The following is a 21,945-nucleotide window of genomic DNA, read 5'->3' on the forward strand; positions in this document are numbered from 1 at the left end:
ATAAACCGTCAGATATATTATATGCTGATGTTATGCTTTTGCTACATTCACAAGTAGATTTACATGTTTTAATAACTTCTTTAGGCTCCTACTGCAAAAAAATTGCCAATAATTAACTATGAAAGATGAAAACAGTAGTCTTTTCAAGGAAGTTTCCTTGGCACGAATGCTATCTTGACTCCCGTAAAACAGAATAGGTTAAAGTTTTTCATTATTTAGGAATTTTGTTATCCATCACTCCAGCTAACTTTAAAGTAAATTTGACAGTTTATGTAATGCTAAGGTTATTGGAGCTCGCGGATGCAAATGAATTTGCCCTTTGCAGGAAACGTTTTCTACAATAGGCAGAAATATTGTGCTGTCAGTCACCAATTGAGCTGGAATGTGTCTCAGTGCTGAAACCTATTTTGGGACTTGCCCCCAAGGAAGTCCCAAGCCAAATTTAAAAATCAAAATAGATTGACAGTTTTGTTAATGAACTCCATCACAGCAGCCTTAGAGCACCTAAAAATCTACAAGATTTCCAAGGTATAAGGGAGCTTGACTGTCAAAAGCTTATACCCTGGAAATATTGCTACTCTTTAAGATACTACTGGTAGAATCTTGATGTTCTACTCTTGCTGTTCAGCTCCTAAAGCTGCAACCAACTCCAAAGCCTGGCCTGAATGCCATGCAAAGCAACTGGAACTAGCTTAAGTACAGTGTTCTTGAGGTAAGAACAGGGCCAGGGCCAGGGTTTCTGGCGCCTGAGGCGAGATACCTACTTGCGCGCCCCCCCCCCCCACTAACCAACTTGATATTGTAGGCTTAAAAATTATGAATTTTAAATACATCTCCAAAATTATACCTTTTACAGCTTTTCCAGCCTGCTTTCAGTATTCTTGGTGACTGGAAGGGGCAGCGGCATAGCATGGTCATAGGGCTCCCGGGGCAGGAGGTGGCGTCTCTCACCGTGTGCATGTGAGCAAAGCAAGCGCGCGCTCCAGCCCTGCACGATGACGTCACTTGTGATGTCATCGTGCAGGAGCATCCCCCTCACCTGAGGCGGGTGGCAGTGGCAAAGGGGCAGGGAGACGGCCCACTTCCCTGCTCGCCTCCCCGCTTGCTGCCATGCTGCTGGGGCGCCCGGTCGCCAGGAGCCAAGCCAAGGCAGGCAGCAGCAGCGAAGAGGTGGAGAGGTGAGCGGGAACGTGGGCCGCTTCCAGGTTGGGGGGGGGTGTCAGGGGCCGGCACGGCGCCTCCTTCAGAGTTCAACTCTCGAGGAGGCTGCTGGCACTGCCTCCATGGATGCGCCAGGCCTGGGTAAGAATTTAATGCTTCCGGAGGCTGAAGCGTTCACTTTACCAACTTCCTTGTTCTGCCATTTTAATGTACAAGTTGTATCTATTCATCCACTTTCTTCTGTTTAACTCAAGTAAACTGCAAAAAGCCATTGTAGGAATGTGATGGAAACTTTTGCATATTGAATCTGATTTGATTACAGTCCCAGTAATAGTACCTAAGCCTGAAAATCTGCCTGACTGGACCATTGCTAATCAAGACCCACTTAACTACAGCTTTAATAAGTGTGAAGAAAAATTTAAAATAACTGAAAATAAGTATACATTCTTCCTCTTTTAAACGAAGTGTTTTGTTTTCCAGTGCTTTGTGAGGAGGACGAGAACTTCTTGTGCTCAAGTGGAATTTGCATCCCGGGGACACTCCAGTGCAACGGCTACAACGATTGCGATGACTGGAGCGATGAGACACATTGCAGTATGTCACTTACATGCGTTATGTAACACAAGTCTGGAAAGAACAACACTACCACTGTTCAGATGGGTTTAGTAACAAAAGTCACCTATTGTGACAGGAAGACAGCTTTGCGTAGGTTTTACGTATTCCTGCTTCTGACGTCCCTTTCAGAAAATCAATGGGGCCTGTTTACCTTTGCCCAGTCTGACCACAAACGGTGCTTGTGGATCTTTTAAAATTTATGATTTAAAAAGCACAGTTAATTTGTTGGGAGTTCAACAGCTAATATTTCTGGAAAGACACACAGGGATTCTTAAACTGCTATTTTTTTAAAAAAATATCTGAGTAATCTTCCCACAAAGGCTATCTTTGTAAAGAGATAAACCGCTCTGTTTGTACGCCTTTGGTCAAGTTGCTGGCAATCTTATACAGCACATGTAGAACAACCTGTTTATAAAAATTCTTTCAGATCAACCCCTAAAGTTGTTCACAAAAATATTTGTTCATAAAAGAACTGTTGCGGAAAAGAACATCCAGTCTTTCCAGTGCCTGGTGCATCGAACCATATCCTTTTTCTTTCTGTAGATGAGAAAGAGTTTAAAGGCTGGCTAACATGTTCTAAACTTAATGAATGAGCACATGAACACAGTCCTTCTGCTTCTTTGATATTCTTTATTTTTATATTTATTTATATTTTCAATTTATATTCCGCCCTCCCTGTACAAGCAGGCACAGGGCAGATTACAGTATGATAAAAAGCATTTACAGTGTAAATTATATTAAAATAGTTTAAATAACAGTATAAAACAACGTATAAAAATAATATTAAATAGATAGCAGCACTCAGTAACAGGGTAAAAGAGTTAGACGGTGGATGCTTCTGATCGGGAAGGAATCTGATCTCCTCTATTTGGCCGGTGGAGGCCAAGCCCGGCCTCAGCCATATACCTGGAGGAACATCTCTGTCTTACAGGCCCGGCGAAAGGATAACAAATCCTGCCAGGCCCTGGTCTCATCTGACAGAAAGTTCCACCAGGTTGGAGCAAGGACCAAAAAGGTCCTGGGTCTGGTCGAGGCTAGGCGGGCCTCCCTGGGGCCAGGGACCACCAACAGTTGCTTATTTCCTGATTGTAACGTCCTCTGGGGCACATACGGGGAGAGGCGGTCCCACAGATATGCTGGTCCCAGTCCGCATAGGGCTTTATAGGTTAGCACCCAAACCTTGAATCTGATTCGGTACTCCACTGGTAGCCAATGCAGCTGGCGCAATACCGGTGTTATGTGCACACCATTTGGCACTCCGGTGATGACATGTGCCACTGCATTTTGAACCAGCTGTAATTGCTGGATCAGATCCAAGGGAAACCCCATGTAGAGTGCATTACAGTAGTCCAGCCTAGAGGTGACCGTTGCTTGAATCACTGTAGTTAAATCGCAGGTTGAGAGATACGGGGCAAGCTGCCTGGTCTGTCGCAGATGGAAAAAAGAAAAACTGGCAACCGCTGCGACCTGAGCCGCCATTTTCAAGGAGGCATCTAAGATCACCCCCAAGCCCCCTTGAGGGCTGGAAACCAGGGTCCTGGATCCACTTGCCCGTGACTCAAGTACAGGACCTCCGTCTTCATGGGGTTTAATTTCAGCTGACTGCTTCAACCATCCAGTCACGGCTTCAAAAGCGCTCACAGTTTCCTACCCCTCATTCATCCCATGACCCCTGCTCTGCTCTCAGAGGAAGGTGAAAAACCGGCAGGATCCCTTGCCTAATCTGGCCAGGAAGAAAATTCCTTCTTGACCCCAGATCGGTGATCAGCATCACCCTGGGCATATAAAGAAGGGCTGTGTGAACCAAGCCAGGGCTCATCCCTTCCTGTCACTGGAAGGAAAGCCGAGGTGGCCAGCCCAAAGCTAAGAATAGAAATAAATTGAAGCCTGGCGGTGTAGGGGCCGACGGTGTGGATAAGGAGAGGATCCAAGTAATGATGGTGGATGGGAAAGGGCCATGGTGGCCTGAACTGGGCCCCAGTGGGCCCCTTTACTAACCTGGCAGCAAATAACTTCCCCCGTCCCTGCTGGCCAGTCCAGGACCTCCACCTGACCTGGAAGAACCTGAAGCCCTGTGCTGCAGGGCCACATCCCCCAGAGGGAGCCCAGTAGGTACTGGGGGAGAACCTGGGGCCTTCCACACCAAGCAGGTGCCCCATCTTGAGCTGTGGCCCCTCTAAACCCATCTTGGGATCTGCTGAATGGAAGCAGCCATCCTGTGACTGCATGTGGTTTCAGGGGTGAAGCGCCATCCCACTGGGGAAGCCAGGTCGCACAAGGCCATGACCCCAGAGAGTGGTTGGGAGGCTCATCTTCCAGTGTCAACCACAGCCGACTTGTAGGGTGGAGAAAGCTACCAAACAAAGAACTCCTTGTATTACGGAGTGCTCCCAAGTTCCCCATAGTTCCTCTGGAACAGGTCTGGGTTTTGACTTGCATCTGGGGCCAGTCTGCAGAACCTTCCCTCTGCATCCGCGATGCTGCTACCCGTTGCTGCTCCTGCCATGCTGAAGACAGGATGTTAGCATACCACATCCTGATAATGACTTGCTCACAAAGCTCATGGCCTGCTCAGCGCACAGGGATTGCCTTTTTAAGATGCTTGGCTGTGTTGATGGTCCCTGATCCCTAATTATGCTAAACAGAGTATGAAGGCTCCAACTCGTCTATTTTTGATGATGCTACATCTTTACTTCCATCTTCCCTTGTTTCCTGTGGTGCGAATCTCCATGGCCACAAATGAGTATGCTACGGAAGATGGCCTCCAGGCTAAATGTTAGTCACTGTCAGTGCTGGCATCCCAAAGCAAAGAAATCAAGAGTGATTAAATCCACAAGGAATAACAGAACATTTACTTCCAGAGCAGCCTTTCCCTTTAGATCGTCCCCTCCACGATCATTTTTATAAGTCCTGGCCAGGCCTTCCCACCCATTCCACTTTTTCCATTAAGCATAGGAAGATCCACAAGATAAAAATGTGTGAAGGGGCCAACATTTCAACAGCTGTATTGTCGAAGGCTTTCACGGCCGGAGAACGATGGTTGTTGTGGGTTTTCCGGGCTGTATTGCCGTGGTCTTGGCATTGTAGTTCCTGACGTTTCGCCAGCAGCTGTGGCTGGCATCTTCAGAGGTGTAGCACCAAAAGACAGAGATCTCTCAGTGTCACAGTGTGAAAAAGATGTCCACAGCAGTTGTGGACAAGTTTACATCGGGACCACAAAGCGTAGCATCCAGACAAGAATAAAAGAACATGAAAGACACTGCAGACTTGGACAACCTGAAAAATCAGCAGTGGCTGAACATAGCCTAACTCAAACAGGGCAAAGTATCTTATTCCAAGACACCAAAATACTGGACAACACTTCCAACTACTTTGTCAGACTGCACAGGGAAGCCATTGAAATTCACAAGCATAAGCAAAACTTCAACAGGAAAGAAAAAATCTTAAGAATGAACAGAGCATGGTTTCCAGTTCTGAAAAACACCAGGCTAACAAAACACTCTATACCCGACAATAGCCCTGCAGAGAAGATTAGCACATCAAGTACCAATCCATATGCAAAAGAATCTCCTCAGGATACAGTGAAGCCTCCCGCCATTAGCATTCCACACCCTGAGAAACTCTTACAGGATGACTCAGCTCAACCCCACCCCTCCTGAGTAGATATGAATGACCTGCCAACATCTTTTCCACACTGTGACACTGAGAGATCTCTGTCTTTTGGTGCTACACCTCTGAAGATGCCAGTCACAGCTGCTGGCGAAACGTCAGGAACTACAATGCCAAGACCACAGCAATACAGCCTGGAAAACCCACAACAACCATTTCAACAGCTGTTCACTTAAATCCATCCTACGCCTGGTCCGCCTCCCACACTACTACAAGAGTGTAATGTTTGCATAGGATCCATATAGAGTCCAACATACACAATCCCATTTCAGGAAGTCAATTTTACAGATAAAATCCAAAAACTGGCTGTGTGATCTGAGCCCACATGTGTTGATTATTATGTGCATGAGCTCTGTTTGAACACCCATGTGTAGATATAGCCAGTGACACTGGAAGTGGGGCAGACATGCCAGGTGGGAATGTAGGCCAGGCACATCCTCAATCCTGCCCCATTCACCATCAGATAGAAGTTATATGTTTATAGGATGAGACATCTTTACTTTGAAATATGGATGCAATTGTGTTAATATTTTGTTTCACAGGGCTCAGTCCTCTCTTAGCACTGAAATATGTTCTGGAACTGAAATCTAGCTCAGATTTAATCCAGGCACATCGAGCTGCTGAGTCAGTAGAGAAAAATAAGTTTTCTAATATGTTGTTTTGCAGACTGCAGTGAAGGGCTGTTCCATTGCAACACTGGAAAATGCCTCAATTACACATTTGTTTGTGATGGGTATGACGACTGCGGAGACCTAAGTGATGAGCAGAATTGTGGTAAATGAAAATACTGCACTTTTTAAATATAAAAAAGTTAATAGAGTAGATTCGTGTCTTCCCAATTTAGTGGTGTAATACATATATGCATTGTGTGTGTGTGGTGCCCTCAGGTCATAGCAGACTCATGGCAATCCCTTGTGGGGTTTTTATGGCAATATGCATTATATCATCAAAGAATTAAGTTTGCAGAATATGCACAAATATTGTCCCCCACTTGATTCATGCAGGCACACACACAAGACCCAGACTCAGACTGAAACCTAGGCTTCTCACATGATGCGCGCACATATCCTCAAAGAGAGGGACAAGCTTGGGCTTGGCCTGTTTGCTGGTGGCTGCTCCAATGTTCCTAGCTGGTCAGGCTGGAAGAGCTTCTTCACTGCCACTGATTCTCTTTTGAACCTTGAATATGACTATCCCAAGCAAACATGCATCGCATGTAGTCAGGTTCTGGTCTGATCTTATGAAGGTACATTCTTTTCTTGGGCAGTGGCTATGTGTGGCAGCAGTGAGTGAGCAGAGTGAGCCAGCAAGCACAACCTCTTGTTTTTCACAGCCATTGCCACTGCAGGGCCACTGCTCACTACCCCACCATTGTGGGCAGTGCTACCCTGGGCAAATCAGACAAACAGGTAAGCTCCTAGGCGTTGCTGTGTGGACTATGACAACTAATGTTTAAATGTGAACGTTGTACTGGCAGGCTGATGCTGTACTCAGTGATATCCACATATGTGTTTACCTTACTTCTGCCCAGTACAAATTCATGCACAACATATGCATATGCAAAACAAAAAAGGACAAGCATTAAATTAATGGAAAAGGAAAACAGACTTTCATTTATCTGTTCCAGCTTGAAGAGAACCAGAATGACAAAATGCCATTGTTCCCTAGGTAGTTGGCAACCTAATTGACATGCCAATGAACTTTTTTGCGAAGGTGCTTGCCCGTGGTCGCAGAGTCCTCCTCCCCCAGACTTATCTCATCCAGTCCTGGGGCAGCAAGCATCAGCCGCAGCATCAGTGCTGGAAACAGCAGGGCTTTTTTTCAGCTGGAACGCGGTGGAACGCAGTTCCAGCACCTCTTAAAAATGGTCACATGGCTGGTTGGCCCCGCCCCCTGATCTCCAGACAGAGGGGAGTTTAGATTGCCCTCTGCGCCACTGCAATCTAAACTCCCCTCTGTCTGGAGATCAGGGGGCAGGGCCACCAGCCATGTGACCATTTTCACCGTGGGCAATTTAAACTTTTAAAAACTCCCCCCTTGTTCCAGCTGACCCAAAGTGACGTCATTGTGTGGTCCTGTGCTGGCAACCCACTGAGTTCCACCACCTCTTTTCCCAGAAAAAAAGCCCTGGGAAACAGGCACTGCTGACTGTCACAGTTAGAGTCGGCAGCGGGAGAGCTGGCTGACGAGCAGGGCTCTGAGTGCTGCAGCTGCAGCACAGCCAGGCCAGGGGTGCAGCTAGAGCTGGCAGTGGGGGAACCGGCCCATGGAAGGGGCCCCATGTGCCTCAGCCATGCTGCAATCGCCTCCCCTCCCAGCAGCAGCGAATGCAGCCGGGCCTGCAGGACGCCCATGGGAACAGCATCCCCAAAGTTGGCTGGGTTGGGACTACCAGAGACCACAGAGGTGCGGCAGTCCAGCCATGCAGAATGAAGAGAGCTGGCCAGCCCCACCCTGCCGGGAAACACTAGAGGGCCAAGAAGGGGGCGGGGCGGGAAGGGCCCCTGGAAGCCCCTGAATGGGCCTTCAGCCCTGTCAGTTGGCCCCAGTGAGGAGGAACTGGTGCCATCTAGTCAGGGCAGAGCTGAAGGAATTAGCCACCTGCTGGCTCAACCCCAAAACACCGAGGGAGATGACCATTGTGATTGCCCAGCAGCAGGAAGCCCAGACCTCCATCATGCACAACATTTGTCAGGCCTGGGAACCTCCCATACAGCCAGCAGCTCCGAAGCAGTGTTGGAACAAGTACTGCAGAAAGTCCCCTCTGAGGGCCATGCCTGGATCCTGCAGAACAAGTGCACAGACCTGAAGGACCTTGTGACCCTGCTGGAAAATTTCACCACCACTGAGGCCATCAGCCAGTCCCTGAACACTGCCCCCACTGGGAGCCACAGCCCTTGGCAGGCCCACGGCCCAGGCATCTCCAGCAGAACAGCCTAGAACCTGCCAGTGGCTGAGGGCTGGTCTAGAGGGTCAGTCTGCAACCGTCCCCTGGTTCCAGCATTCAGGTGAGCATCCCACTCCAGCCGTCAGAACCTGGGTCCCTCCAGGTATCAGCAAGCCAGGGGAGAACCAGCGGAGGAAGTTCTACCCAGTGGACGGGGACCTACACCCGGGAGGGGCCTATGCTCTACATGCAGGCAACTGGGGCACTTCTGAAAGTAGTACCACCTGATGGAACGCGATGCAGGGTGGGAATTCGCCCTCCAGCCTCCACAGGCTCTGTCCGGATGCCAGTGCTTCTTGCCACTGTCCTCCTAACGTGGAGAAGTGTGCATGCTCTCCTCGACTCCAGCAGCACCTTCTTCATTGTCTGGGCCCAGGGCTTTTTTTCTGGGAAAAGAGGTGGTGGAACTCAGAGGGTTGCCCTCGGAGAAAATGGTCACATGGCTGGTGGCCCCGCCCCCTGATCAGCTTAGTGGCGCAGAGGGCAATCTAAGCTCCCCTCTGTCTGGAGATCAGGGGGCGGGGCCACCAGCCATGTGACCATTTTCAAGAGGTTCCGGAACTCCGTTCCACCGCGTTCCTACTGAAAAAAAGCCCTGTCCGGTTCCACTTGCTACCCCCACAGTTCCCAGTGCAGCAGTGGACCCAAGTCTCCTGTGTCTATCTCTGCACACACTGACGGCCCATTGTTCAGATCTCATTGGTATATAGGGGAACACCACACACCCTGGAGGTGGCCAAAGTACCGGAGTTGCCTTACCCATTTCTGAAGCCCATCTGGCAGCCGGCTTGGATGGGAAGGTCATCCTGGAGGGCAAGCCCCCACCCCCCAGGCTCCGACGTCCCTTCAGCAGAGCCTGGCAGTATTTTTAAGGGATTCCTTTACCTTCTGTTATACTTTAAAGATTTTGAATTAGTCAAGGAAGTAAGTTATTTCTGGGTTTTTTGGTGTTTTTGGTGAGGAGCATTCTAGGACTCTTTTCTCCAATTCCAGGGGAAATCCTGCCAATTTTAGTGTCCCTGTTTTCATATTAAATTGAATATTTAATTGAGGTGCATTTATGTGCATGCAGATATAGGGGTTCCTGTGGGGTCAGGCATGGCCTCATAGGTAATAGTTTCCCCTTCCCCTGTTCAGCTGAAAATGTTTTTTTCTCTGTGATGTGAAAGATTACAATTTTTTTTAAGGCTGTTGCTGAACAATACTTTGCCTAACAGGACAGCGATTTTGCCATGAGAGCCAGTTTCCTGAATGCTCCTTCCTCCACGAACATAACTTTCCCTCTCTTTTTTTGGTGAATTCATTATCGTAAGAAATAGCTTTTTCAAAAGTACAAGATGGCCTACTGCTGAGAGCGAAAGTAGCTGAAATCACTTTATATAATTTCATTTGTGTAGTTTCATTATCCTCTGTTTTATCTGTCTGCAATTCTTTTATCTTTGTTTCTACTTTGTTGGCTGTTTCTAGGCTACAAAATTCTTCCATCAAAATCATTTTGATGTTTTTCAGCAATTGGCCACAACCATCTTCCACATCCTTGCAGGAGACTGGAACTGATTCCAGCAACTCTTTCTTGTTGCTGGAATTTTTATCATGCCTTTAAAAAGAAAAATCTGGGCCTCTGATATTAATTTTATTCAGTGTCCTCAGAGTTGTGTAATTCACCGAAAAATCTAAGTTTTTCTCTACTTCCTTTCTCTGCTCAATCAATGTTATAGTTCTCTCAGATATAGTGTAGAAAACATCTCCTGTCCTCAAGTGAACCGGCATCTGAAACATAACTGGTCAGCAGAACTGGTCCTCTGCATCATTGGTAACTGTGCAGTTTTGTATTGGCTACTGGCAGTACAGTTCTTCGGCAGCTTTGATACTATTGGGAAAAGCTGTTTGATATCTGTAGCTTGAAACATAGGAAAAATATACAAGAAGGGACTGTTAGGGGTTCCATCTTTTATCCAGAGACCTGTGCCATAAGCCATTGCAAGGCAGTGAGACCTTCCAAAAGAGACAGCTGTTCCTAGCATGAAAATGTAGGGAATGGCAGAAAGGCTGCACTTGTTGGACTGCTTCCTACCATGAGGATCAACTACAGTCATTGCTGTTAGCGTGTCAGATTGGCAGTGCAATCCTAAGAAGAGTTACTCCTGTCTAAACCCATGGGCTTAGACAGGAGTAACTCTTCTTAGGATTGCAATGTAAGCCTCTCAAGGAGATCAAAGTTCAAAGACCCACTCAGCCATGGGGCTCAGTGGGTAGCTGTGCACCAGTCACTCTCTCTCCTAGCACTATCTGTCTCATCAAGTTGTTATGAGAATAAAATGGAGGGGAGCCAGGTTTGCCACCCACAGCTCCTAGGGAAAAGGTTGGGCTGACAATGTGATACATGGATAGATATCAACTCTAGTTCTTGTCCAAGAAACCTGATCTTATAACAACAACAACAACATTTGATTTATATCCTGCTCTTCAGGACAACTTAAAGCCCACTCAGAGGGGTTTACAAAGTATGTTATTATTATCCCCACAACAACAATCACCCTGTGAGGTGGGTGGGGCTGAGAGAGCTCTGAGAGAGCTGAGACTGACCCAAGGTCGCCCAGCTGGCTTCAAGCGGAGGAGTGGGGAATCAAACCTGGCTCTCCAGATTGGACTTACATCACTCTTAACCACTACACCAAACTGGCTTTCTAGCTTGGAGAGCTATCTTTCCCCTGTTGGCTTATTATTCTTCATCAGAACGTCTTATGGCACATGCAGAGGCACCATGCAGAGTTACGCCTTGGTAAGTCCATTGAAGTCCGTGTTCTTAGAAATGTGCCACTCTGCTTAGCATGGCTCTGGTGGTGGCTACAATTCGAAGAACTGTGGAGATACATTTGCATTCAAAACATGTCTTTGTATTGGTGTTTCTCGCACAGCTCACCTCCAGGAAGCATAAAAAGGGATGTTTCAAAATCTTGCTTTTGTAATGTCTGAGATTGGCATTGGGAAAATTGAACGTTGATCTTTATGAAGTGTGTGTTCAAAGAATAAAGTACAAAAAAAAATATATCCCTGGGGTGCCTAAAATAGCTCCTTGAATCCTGGCCAAGTTGCGATCGCCAGACCTTAATAGCTGCGAAATATTGAATAGTGGTCTCTCAGCTTGGTAGCACAGACAAGAGAACGGCAACTTCCTCTGTTGGCAGTCTAATGGTATATTGCAGAGCTGTATTAATTCCTTTCCTTGATTTTGTTAATTTTATTTTTATGAAGACTGTAATCCAGAGACAGAACACCAGTGTGGAGATGGGAGGTGCATAACAATGGATTGGGTGTGTGATGGTGACCATGACTGCATAGACAAATCAGATGAGGTCAACTGTTGTAAGTGGCTTGAGTTTGTGAGTACTGTTTGTGAGTATCAGTACTGTTAAATGCAAGGAACTGTATTACTAGAAACAAAAGATCTAAGGATTTTTGTGTTGATTTCTGCCAGATTCTCTAATTTGGAATTTTGTACCCAGTCAGATATAATGTTTACATGCTGGGGCCCTGCTAAGAATAACAGATGTGGCAGGAACCATTTGGAAATGCTACCTCCCCCCCCCCCTTGAAATGTTCCCCTCCAGTGTTCACTAAGGACCAGGGCCTTTTTTCAGCTGGAATGAGGTGGAACGGAGTTCCGGAACCTCTTGAAAATGGTCACATGGGTGGTGGCCCCGCCCCCTGACCTCCAGACAGAGGGGAGTTGAGATTGCCCTCCGCGCTGCTCGGCACTCCTAGTATGGCACAATGGCATCCGTTCCAGGAGTGACATCATCGTGCAGGCTCCAGTAGCATTCCCAGTGCAAATCAGCCCGGTGCAAAGTGTCGGAGTGCTCCAGGGGCCTGTAAAATGATGTCATTTCTGGGAGTGATGTCATTGCACCGTGCCAGGAGTGTGTCCAGGAGGCCTGTTCCCCTACCTTCCCCCCCACCCCGGCTGGCCAGGTGAGTGGTGGCGGGGGACAGCAGCTGGGAGCTGGGATCCTCTGCCCCACCCCGAGACTGGCAACCTTAATCCTAGTTCAAATAAGGCCCCTGCAGTGCTTTTATAAGGAGTTGGATCCTTAAGGGACTCATAGTTGCAATATGGTTGCAAGTCATCATTGGGAACTCATGTAAAACGTAATATTTAGTTTGGCCCTAAGTTTTCAGGGGCTTGAGCAGACTAATTTCTTCTCTCCTCTTTTCCCTGTTAGCTCAGTTACTTTCGACATTCCAGGCCTACTTAAATCATGTTTTTAGAAGCCCCCCCTCTAAAAAGTCATATTTCCTTGCATATTTGAGGAGTCCCTGGATACATAGACCATTGCCTTCTCTGTAGGGGGTCATGTTGGTAGGGGCTGCTCATTTTACTATTGAACACAGTGATTACTCCTAGTGTTTTAGCAGAGCATGTTTATTGCATTGCATTTTCCACACTTTCATTATCATTTGAGCAAATTATATAAACATGAAACCCATATGGCACTAATAATCATATTGTTTCCGTGATATATTTATCCCCATTAAATAACTGTTCAGGAAATAGGTAGCTCTTCAACCTTTTCAGAATATATTTTCTTTTCCCCCAGCATGTCACAGTCAGGGACTGGCAGAATGTAAAAACGGACAGTGTGTTCCCAGTGCATTCCAGTGCGATGGCGATCGCGACTGTAAGGATGGAAGCGATGAAGAAAACTGCAGTGAAAGGATGGGTATATCCCTTGTTGCTTCCTGCTGAACAACTCAGAAACAAAAAAGATGCAGAATCTTAGACAGTTGCACTCGTATATTTTGGGGAGGAGTACAGAGTCCTATTGTTGTTGTTGATCCAGAGGAGTTAGCCGTGTTAGTCTGTAGTAGCAAAATCAAAAAGAGTCCAGTAGCACCTTTAAGACTAACCAACTTTATTGTAGCATAAGCTTTCGAGAGCCACAGCTCTCTTTGTCAGATGCAACCGTCAGGTTGCATCTGACAGAGAGAGCTGTGGCTCTCGAAAGCTTATGCTACAATAAAGTTGCATCTGACAGAGAGAGCTGTGGCTCTCGAAAGCTTACGGTACAATAAAGTTGCATCTGACGAAGAGAGCTGTGGCTCTCGAAAGCTTATGCTACAATAAAATTGGTTAGTCTTAAAGGTGCTACTGGACTCTTTTTGCTATTGTTGTTGTTGTTATTATTATTTAAATTTTATTTACATTACATATAGTCTGCTTTTCTTGCCGAAACTGCAAGGTAGATTACACAGTGTAAATGAATGCATTCAGTAGGTAATACATCTAATAAGCAACTCAAAAGGACTTGAAATTGCAGAAATTTGAAACAGAGCTGTGGGGGCAGCACAGGTTTCGAACCCACCAGCACAAGGGTAAACCCTGATTAAAATAATTGCAACTAAGCTAGAGTGACATTTGCAGTTTATTCTTTTCAAAAAGGTTGTTATTGTGTGTCTGTTAAACAGACTGGTTTCTTAATATATGAGACAGAATGTTTGCTTCCATGAAAGGATAGAATGCTTGTTGGCTGTAATATAATTACCATTATGGTTATCTTAGTGACTTTAAATACTGGATCAAGATACATTATTTGAGGGTGCTAGGTCAAAGCTTTTGTTAACTCTTGCCTTTTTAGTACTGACTATCTTATTGGCCAAAAATTGTTCCACCACACAGCAACTACTGTAACATCTTATTTTTGCCTTCTAGGTCAGATGCCATGTCACCAAGGAGATCAGAAATGCACTTCTACATCTTGTCCTGATTCCTGCAGCAACTCTTCTTCCTGTCATGTGGATAAAAGCCATGCAAATTGTAGTGAGTAGGGAATTCCCTTCATATCAGAGCTGTCTCTCATGCCTGCTTCTAGCAGCTTCCATGTTGGTTACATTAATGATGGTGTATTTCAGGACATTGGAGAAAGTATTCTTTTCTGTTTTAGTTACTTCTGATCAGGGCTTTTTTTCTGGGAAAAGAGGTGGTGGAACTCAGTGGTTTGCCCTCGGAGAAAATGGTCACATGGCTGGTGGCCCCGGCCCCTGATCTCCAGACGGAGGGGAGTTTAGATCGCCCTCCGTGCTGCTTGGTGGCGCGGAGGGCAATCTCAACTCCCCTCTGTCTGGAGATCAGGGGGCGGGGCCACCAGCCATGTGACCATTTTCAAGAAGTTCCGGAACTCCATTCCACCACGTTCCAGCTGAAAAAAAGCCCTGCACATAGTAGCTATTGGGAATTTTACTAAGAAGTTCACATGCTCTTCACTTTGAAATATATATAGAGAGAAAGCATTTTGGAAGCTGTAAGAACATTGGTACCATTGGTAACAACATTAGAAACATTGATAACAATAAAAAACCCGTCCATGCCTATGGTTGGGATTTAGATGAATGCATAATGCATTCTGTACCTACAGTGGGACTTTGGAGGTATACCGTCCTTCCAAAAACAGCTTTCTTGTCATTTAGCAAGCTATTTTAGGAAACAAAATTTTGAGTCTGCTACATAAGGAGCTGTGGTCTGGATGAAAAGATGCTGTATGTCATAGAACTATATGGGTCTTGTTTCTGGTGTGATATGCTTCAATTTGAATTTTATTACAGGATACATGTTCAAGTTAAAAGAAACAAATATATACTTTCCTTTGAGAATGGGGGAGGGTAAAATAGAATCCCCTCCACTAATCTTGCACCCTGGAATTACTGGACGATTCCTGAAACTATAGAATTCCAAAATTATTACTTATGCATTTTAAAATGTAATTTCACTATTTTTTCTCTACCAGGTCAATGTGAACCAATTACGTTGGAATTGTGCATGAACTTGCCGTATAATTACACTAATTACCCCAATTACTTGGGCCATCAAACACAGAAAGAAGCCTCCATTAGCTGGGAGTCGTCTCTTTTCCCAGCTTTGGTTCAGACTAATTGTTACAAATACTTGATGTTTTTTGCCTGTACAATCTTGGTGCCAAAATGCAATCCTCAAACAAACCAACGAATCCCGCCATGCAGGTAATCTTTGATAGCTATCTGTTGTTTAATTCCCCCCCCCCTTTTTTAATTCTGATTACAGAAGGACAATATCAATGGTGAGACCAGAGGTTCCTATTGTTGCTCATGTTAGTTTTCAGAAGCTCTCATACAGCCAAGGCAGTAGGCTGCACATTAAATCAGTGTAAATCAGCGAATCCAGTGTTAAATCAGTGACTCAGCAAGAGCTAGCCATGTAGACAATGTCTTCCTCATCTTTACCATCATGTGCAACACAAATGAATTCATGGATCATGAACAGTGCAATCCTAAGCAGAGATACCCTTCTAACTCCACTTAAGCCAATGGGCTTAGGAGTGTGCTCTGTTTAAGATTGCATTGGAAATTTGGTTCATTGTCACGATCACACTGCAGTCCTACAAGGGTTCTGCTCACCTACGCAGGCTTACCACAGGAGAAGGTTCTAGAGCTCTCTGAAGCGTTTTAGCAACCCTCCCCCTTTTGCATGCTAGTTTCCTGCCCTTTTGAGCACACAACAACAACAACAACAACAACATTTGATTTATATACCGCCTTTCAGGATGACTTAACATCCACTCAGAGCAGTTTACAAACTATGTCATTATTATCCCCACAAGAAAACACCCTGTGAGGTGGGTGGGGCTGAGAGAGCTAGAAGCTGTGACTGTCCTAAGGTCACCCAACTGGCTTCAAGTGGAGGAGTGGGATTAGAGTCCCGTGCTCTTAACCACCACACCAAACTGGCTCTCCAAACAAGCGGCGTGTGTATGTGTGTGTCCCCCTTCCTCAGTTCTCTTTCTGCCACTGCTGAGAGTAGACAGTCTTTCAGCTCTCCTGTAAAAAACATTTTCAGCATTCTTGGTTCGCTAGGAAGGTTCTTCTCCCTTTTTTTCTTTTTCTTTTTTCTTCAACTAGAGCTTGATTACAAGTAAACAAACATAGGTTGTTAAAAAGATTTACAGTCACATGATATGATGTTCCCTCCTCCTCTTTCCCTCTTCTCTATCCTTAAACGGCATAAATAGCACCAGAAGCGTCTTTAAAATTCAAAAATAACTATTTTATTTATTTTTGAGGGGTTGAAAATTTCTGAGCTAATTTAACATGTATGTGACTCTGTGGCTGGCCTGCGTGTTTGCAGTCCCATGTGTGTCTGCACAGAAGACCACACAACGAACAACAGTAACAGGTAAATGCAACCCTGTTTTCTCCCTCTTCAAGACCAATTGCTTTCCCCATTATGCAGGGACTTTAAATGTTACTGTGGATCCATGGAATAATCCTGGTTCTGTCCCTGCCTCTTTGAAAAAGACAGAGACTCTCTATCTCTGTCTTTTTCTTTTCATACATCCCACTTCTAACTCTATTGTAGTGGAGGCTCTTCAGGGCAAGCCGAAGGGCTCTCAGCTCGTGGCACCAGGGGACAGAGAGGGTTGAAAGCTTGATGCCTATGGCAGGAAATTCTATTCATCTTCAGCTGTATTGTTTAAAATTTCTAATGATCAGCCCATCATTTTAAACTATGGTATGTAAATATTTTATGCTTTTAATGGTCTTAATGGCCTAAACTGTAAAATGTGTTTTAAGTTTTGTTAAATCAAAAAGAGTCCAGTAGCACCTTTAAGACTAACCAATTTTATTATAGCATAAGCTTTCGAGAATCAAGTTCTCTTCATCAGATGCCTGATCAAAACTGGGCAGATACAGAAGAGGAGGGGGAAAGAGAGAGAAAAGGGAGGGGTCATAAATCACAAGAAGGCAGAATGCAATTAGCATAGAGGCAATCAAAACATTCCTTTGCTTGGAAATGTAAACATCTCCTTTTGTTGTGCAGTCAGTTTGTAGCAGTGAAGGTGTCCAATTCCTATGTAGTATAAGCCTTCGGTAACCACAGCTCTCCCTGCCAGTTGCATCTGACAAAGAGAACTGTGGTCCCCGAAAGCCCACACCAGGCGTCACTGGGCTCCCCTAGATCACGCCTCTGTAAAGAGAATCTGTTACCTGTGGTAATGTGATAACCATTCATAGTCTCTATTCAGTCCCCGCTTGACAGAGTCAAATTTGCATATGAATTCCAATTCAGCAGCCTCCCGTTGGATTTTGTTTTTGAAAGGTTTCTGTTGAACCACAGCGACCTTTAAGTCTTTGGTGGAATGTCCTGGTAGATTGAAGTGTTCTCCCACTGGTTTTTGGACGTTTCCATTTCTAATGTCAGATTTGTGTCCATTTATTCTTTTGCGTAGAGGTTGGCTGGTTTGTCCAATGTACAGAGCAGAAGGACATTGTTGGCACATGAGGGCATATATCAGATTGGAGGATGAGCAGCTGTAAGAGCCAGAGACAGTGTAGTTGATGCCATTGGGTCCTGTAATTGTATTCCCTGGGTAGATATAGGGGCAGAGCTGGCATCTGGGTCTGTTGCAGGGCCTGGTCCCTGTGCTGGTGACTCTGCTGGCCGATTCATGATTGTAAGTGAGAAGTCGTTTAAGATTGGGGGGCTGTCTGTAGGCAAGGAAAGGTCTTCCACCCAGGGCTTCTGAGAGAGAGGTATCATTTTCCAGGATGGGTTGTAGCTCACTGATGATACGTTGGATGGGTTTGAGCTGGGAGCTATAGGTGACAACCAGTGGTGTTCTGTTATTAGTTCCTTTAGGTTTGTCCTGGAGCAGACTGTTTCTGGGTACTAGTCTGGCCCTGTTAATTTGTTTCTTCACTTCATTTGGTGGGTACTGTAGTCCCAAAAATGCTTGTTGTAAATCTCTTAAGTGTGAGTCTCGGTCGAGAGTATTGGAGCAGATACGGTTGTAACGTAAGGCTTGGCTGTAGACAATAGACCGAGTGGTATGTTTAGGGTGGAAGCTGGAGGCATGTAGATATGAGTATCGGTCTGTTGGTTTCCGGTATAAGGTGGTATTTATTCGTCCATTATGTAGTTGTACAGTGGTGTCCAGGAAGTGTACCTGTTGTGTAGAGTGGTCCAGGCTTAGGTTGATAGTAGGGTGAAAGTTATTGAAGTCCTGATGAAATCTCTCAAGGGCTTCCTTCCCATGGGTCCAAATGATGAAGATGTCATCCAGGAATCTTAAGTATAGTAGTGGTTCCAGTGGATGGGAGCTGAGGAAGCGTTGCTCTAAGTCCGCCATGAATATGTTAGCATATTGTGGTGCCATGCGTGTGCCCATGGCTGTGCCATTAACCTGTAGATATAAGTTGTCACCAAATTCGAAGTAATTGTGAGTGAGTACGAAGTGACAAAGTTCAGTGGCGAGGTTTGCTGTGGTTTTGTCCGGGATAATATTCCGTATGGCTTGCAATCCATCTGCATGTGGGATATTGGTGTACAAGGCCTCCACATCCATGGTTGCTAGGATGGTGTCATCAGGTAGGTTGTCAATGGATTGTATTTTCCTGAGGAAGTCAGTGGTGTCCCGTAAATAGCTGGGTGTGCTGGTGGCATAGGGCCTGAGGATAGAGTCCATGTATCCCGAGACTCCTACTGTGATGGTGCATTTTCCTGCAACAATTGGGCGTCCTGGGTTACCCGCTTTGTGGATTTTGGGTAGTAGGTAGAATCTTCCTGGTCGTGGTTCCTGGGGTGTGTCCGTATGGATGCATTCTTGTATGTCCATGGGGAGTGTTTTTAATATTTTATTGAGTTCCCTTTTGTATTGTTCAGTGGGGTCAGAAGGTAGTATTTTATAGAATGTTGTGTTGGAGAGTTGTCTTTCTGCTTCTTGTATATAATTTTGTTTATCCATGATGACAACTGCTCCGCCTTTGTCAGCTTCCTTGATTACGATGTCAGAATTATTTTGGAGGCTGTTTATGGCCTCTCTTTCTCCACGGCTGAGGTTCTGCTTTAGGTGTTGTTGTTTGTCAATTATCTCAGCCTGAGCACGTCTACGGAAGCATTCAATGTAAAAGTCCAATGAGGAGTTACGGCCCTCAGGGGGTGCCCATGTGGAATTCTTTTTCCTGGAGTTTTGTAACGATGGTTGTGTATTGCTGGGTTGGGGGGGTGGGGGCTGCTGAGGCTGCTGTGATGGTGTCTGTTCAGTGCTTTGTTCGTCATTTTGTCCAGCAGAGTAGTTGAAGAATTCTTTCAGTCTTAGGCGTCTAAAATAGGCCTCCAGGTCCCCACAAAGTTGTATGGTTTGTGTGGGTCTGGCTGGGCAAAAGGATAGTCCACGTGAGAGGACTGATTCCTCTGCTGGGCTCAGCTTGTAACTGGAAAGATTGATGATGTTGCTTGGATCCCAAGTGTTTTTGCTCTCTGTTGCAGGCAGGAGTTTTGAGAATTTCTTCTCCTTCTTGTTCTGTAATTCAGTGAATAGATTACAATAAATAGTTTCTCTGGTTGTGGCAAACATCTCCCAGTTACCGGTCTGTGCAGAGGGGGTGCACTTCATGGAAGAGTCTAGTTCAGAGACCTCTTGCTTGATCCATTGTTGCTTGCTGTACATCAGTCCAATGAGGTGAATTAAGAGTTTCCTGGATAAGGTGTTGCATAGTTTCTCACTGTAGTCTGTGTGGTAAGTGGATTTCAATGGATTCCTCACACGAAGTCCCTTGGGTAGAATGTCCAGTCTTTTGCATTTAGAAAGAAAGATGATGTCTGTTTGTATCTGTGCCAGTTTCTTCATGAGGTTGATGGATTTCCTCTCCATTCGGCTGAATGCGGTGCTTTCCATGGTCATAGATCCAGAGGAGTTAGCCGTGTTAGTCTGTAGTAGCAAAATCAAAAAGAGTCCAGTAGCACCTTTAAGACTAACCAATTTTATTATAGCATAAGCTTTCGAGAATCAAGTTCTCTTCATCAGATGCCTGATCAAAACTGGGCAGATACAGAAGAGGAGGGGGAAAGAGAGAGAAAAGGGAGGGGTCATAAATCACAAGAAGGCAGAATGCAATTAGCATAGAGGCAATCAAAACATTCCTTTGCTTGGAAATGTTTTGTTGTGATCCACCCTGAGCCTGCTGGTGTGGGGAAGGCGGAGTATATATTGAATATAAATAAATAATCGTGGCAAGGTATCCGCTATTTTTGTGGGAAACGGTTGTCTCCTATTCGGAACTGCTGCCAGAGGATAAACACAAGCTGGTGAGAGTTCTGCAGTTGGAGGGATGTAAACTCCCCAAGCATCAAGTTAATTCCGCTAAACACGTAGCAGGCCGTGCTGCAAGGATTCTTGCCTCTGCCCTTGCACTTCACGGGCACTCTTGGCTCCATTCTTCCAAATGAGACCAAGGCTTACATCAAGGATCTCCCTTTTGACGGCAAGGAGCTCTTCAGCTCAAAAACAGACGACACTTCCATCCCAGTATCCCCTCTTTCCATCTGATGGCGTGGTTGATAGTTAAGTTGGTTTTTCTATCGAGATCAGGGCTTTTTTTCTGGGAAAAGAGGTGGTAGAACTCAGTGGGTTGCCCTTGGAGAAAATGATCACATGGCTGGTGGCCCCGCCCCCGATCTCCAGACAGAGGGGAGTTGAGATTGCCCTCCGTGCTGCTCCAGCGGCACGAAGGGCAATCTCAACTCCCCTCTGTCTGGAGATCAGAGGGCGGGGCCACCAGCCATGTGACCATTTTCAAGAGGTTCCGGAACTCCGTTCCTGCTGAAAAAAAGCCCTGATAGAGATCAAGGACGTTATCTCCTGTGCTAAGAAGCCCTCTACCAAGAGATATTGTCAGTTTAAATGGAATGGTGTGCACAGTACAAAGTGTCTCTTGTCGTATGTCCTCTACTGCTAGTTCTAGATTATTTGCTTTCCTTGACTAAAGAAGGTTTATCCATTAATTTGATTAGGGTGCACTTAGTGGCTATATCTGCATTTCATGACAAGGTTAATCGCTGTTTATTATTTGTCCAGCTTGAAAAGAAGACATTCCTTAAAGGACTTAGAAACAAGTTTCTGCCCATGCCAGTTTTAGTTCATCAGTGGATTTTATCTCTTGTACTTTCCCTTTTGAGACCCTGGCAACTTGTTCTTTACATCTTTTGTCCTGGAAGACCACATTTCTAGTGGCAATCACCACTAGAGGGTATTAGAGTCAGGTGCTCTCAGATGTGACCCTCCCTTTCTCAAAGTGTATGACTCCAAAATTATCCGAAGTTCTTCTTATTTCACCTTTCTGCCTAAAGTTGTTATGAAATTTAACCTGGCCCAAGATATTTCTTTACCTTCTCTTTCCCCCTCTCCTCAGGATAACAAAGAAAGTGTTTTGCACTGCAAGATATTCGCAGGGCTGTTTTACTTAGACAGAACAAGGAGCTTTAGAAAAGGCTCTAATCTCTTTATAGCTTACTCCAGCTCCCAAAAAGGCCTTGAGGTGTCCTCCCAGCAGGGCTTTTTTTCTGGGAAAAGAGGTGGGGGAACTCAGTGGGTTGCCCTCGGAGAAAATGGTCACATGGCTGGTGGCCCCGCCCCCTGATCTCCAGACAGAGGGGAGTTTAGATTGCCCTTGGAGGGCAATCTAAACTCTCCTCTGTCTGGAGATCAGGGGGCGGGGCCACCAACCATGTGACCATTTTTAAGAGG

The 21,945-nt window shown here is 45.7% G+C and overlaps 1 protein-coding gene across 1 annotated transcript in view; it reads left to right on the forward strand.

The window, feature by feature from the left end:
• The window catches only part of CORIN (corin, serine peptidase), a 160,361-nt gene that overhangs the window by 61,793 nt on the left and 76,623 nt on the right, over window positions 1-21,945 (forward strand). The window contains exons 4-8 of the mRNA XM_054990136.1: window positions 1,642-1,755; window positions 6,112-6,219; window positions 12,991-13,113; window positions 14,103-14,210; window positions 15,175-15,406. Coding sequence (XP_054846111.1) covers window positions 1,642-1,755; window positions 6,112-6,219; window positions 12,991-13,113; window positions 14,103-14,210; window positions 15,175-15,406 — 685 coding nt within the window. The remainder of the gene's footprint in view (window positions 1-1,641; window positions 1,756-6,111; window positions 6,220-12,990; window positions 13,114-14,102; window positions 14,211-15,174; window positions 15,407-21,945) is intronic.

The sequence above is a fragment of the Eublepharis macularius genome, chromosome 10, assembly GCF_028583425.1.
Source record: "Eublepharis macularius isolate TG4126 chromosome 10, MPM_Emac_v1.0, whole genome shotgun sequence".
NCBI lineage: Eukaryota > Metazoa > Chordata > Lepidosauria > Squamata > Eublepharidae > Eublepharis > Eublepharis macularius.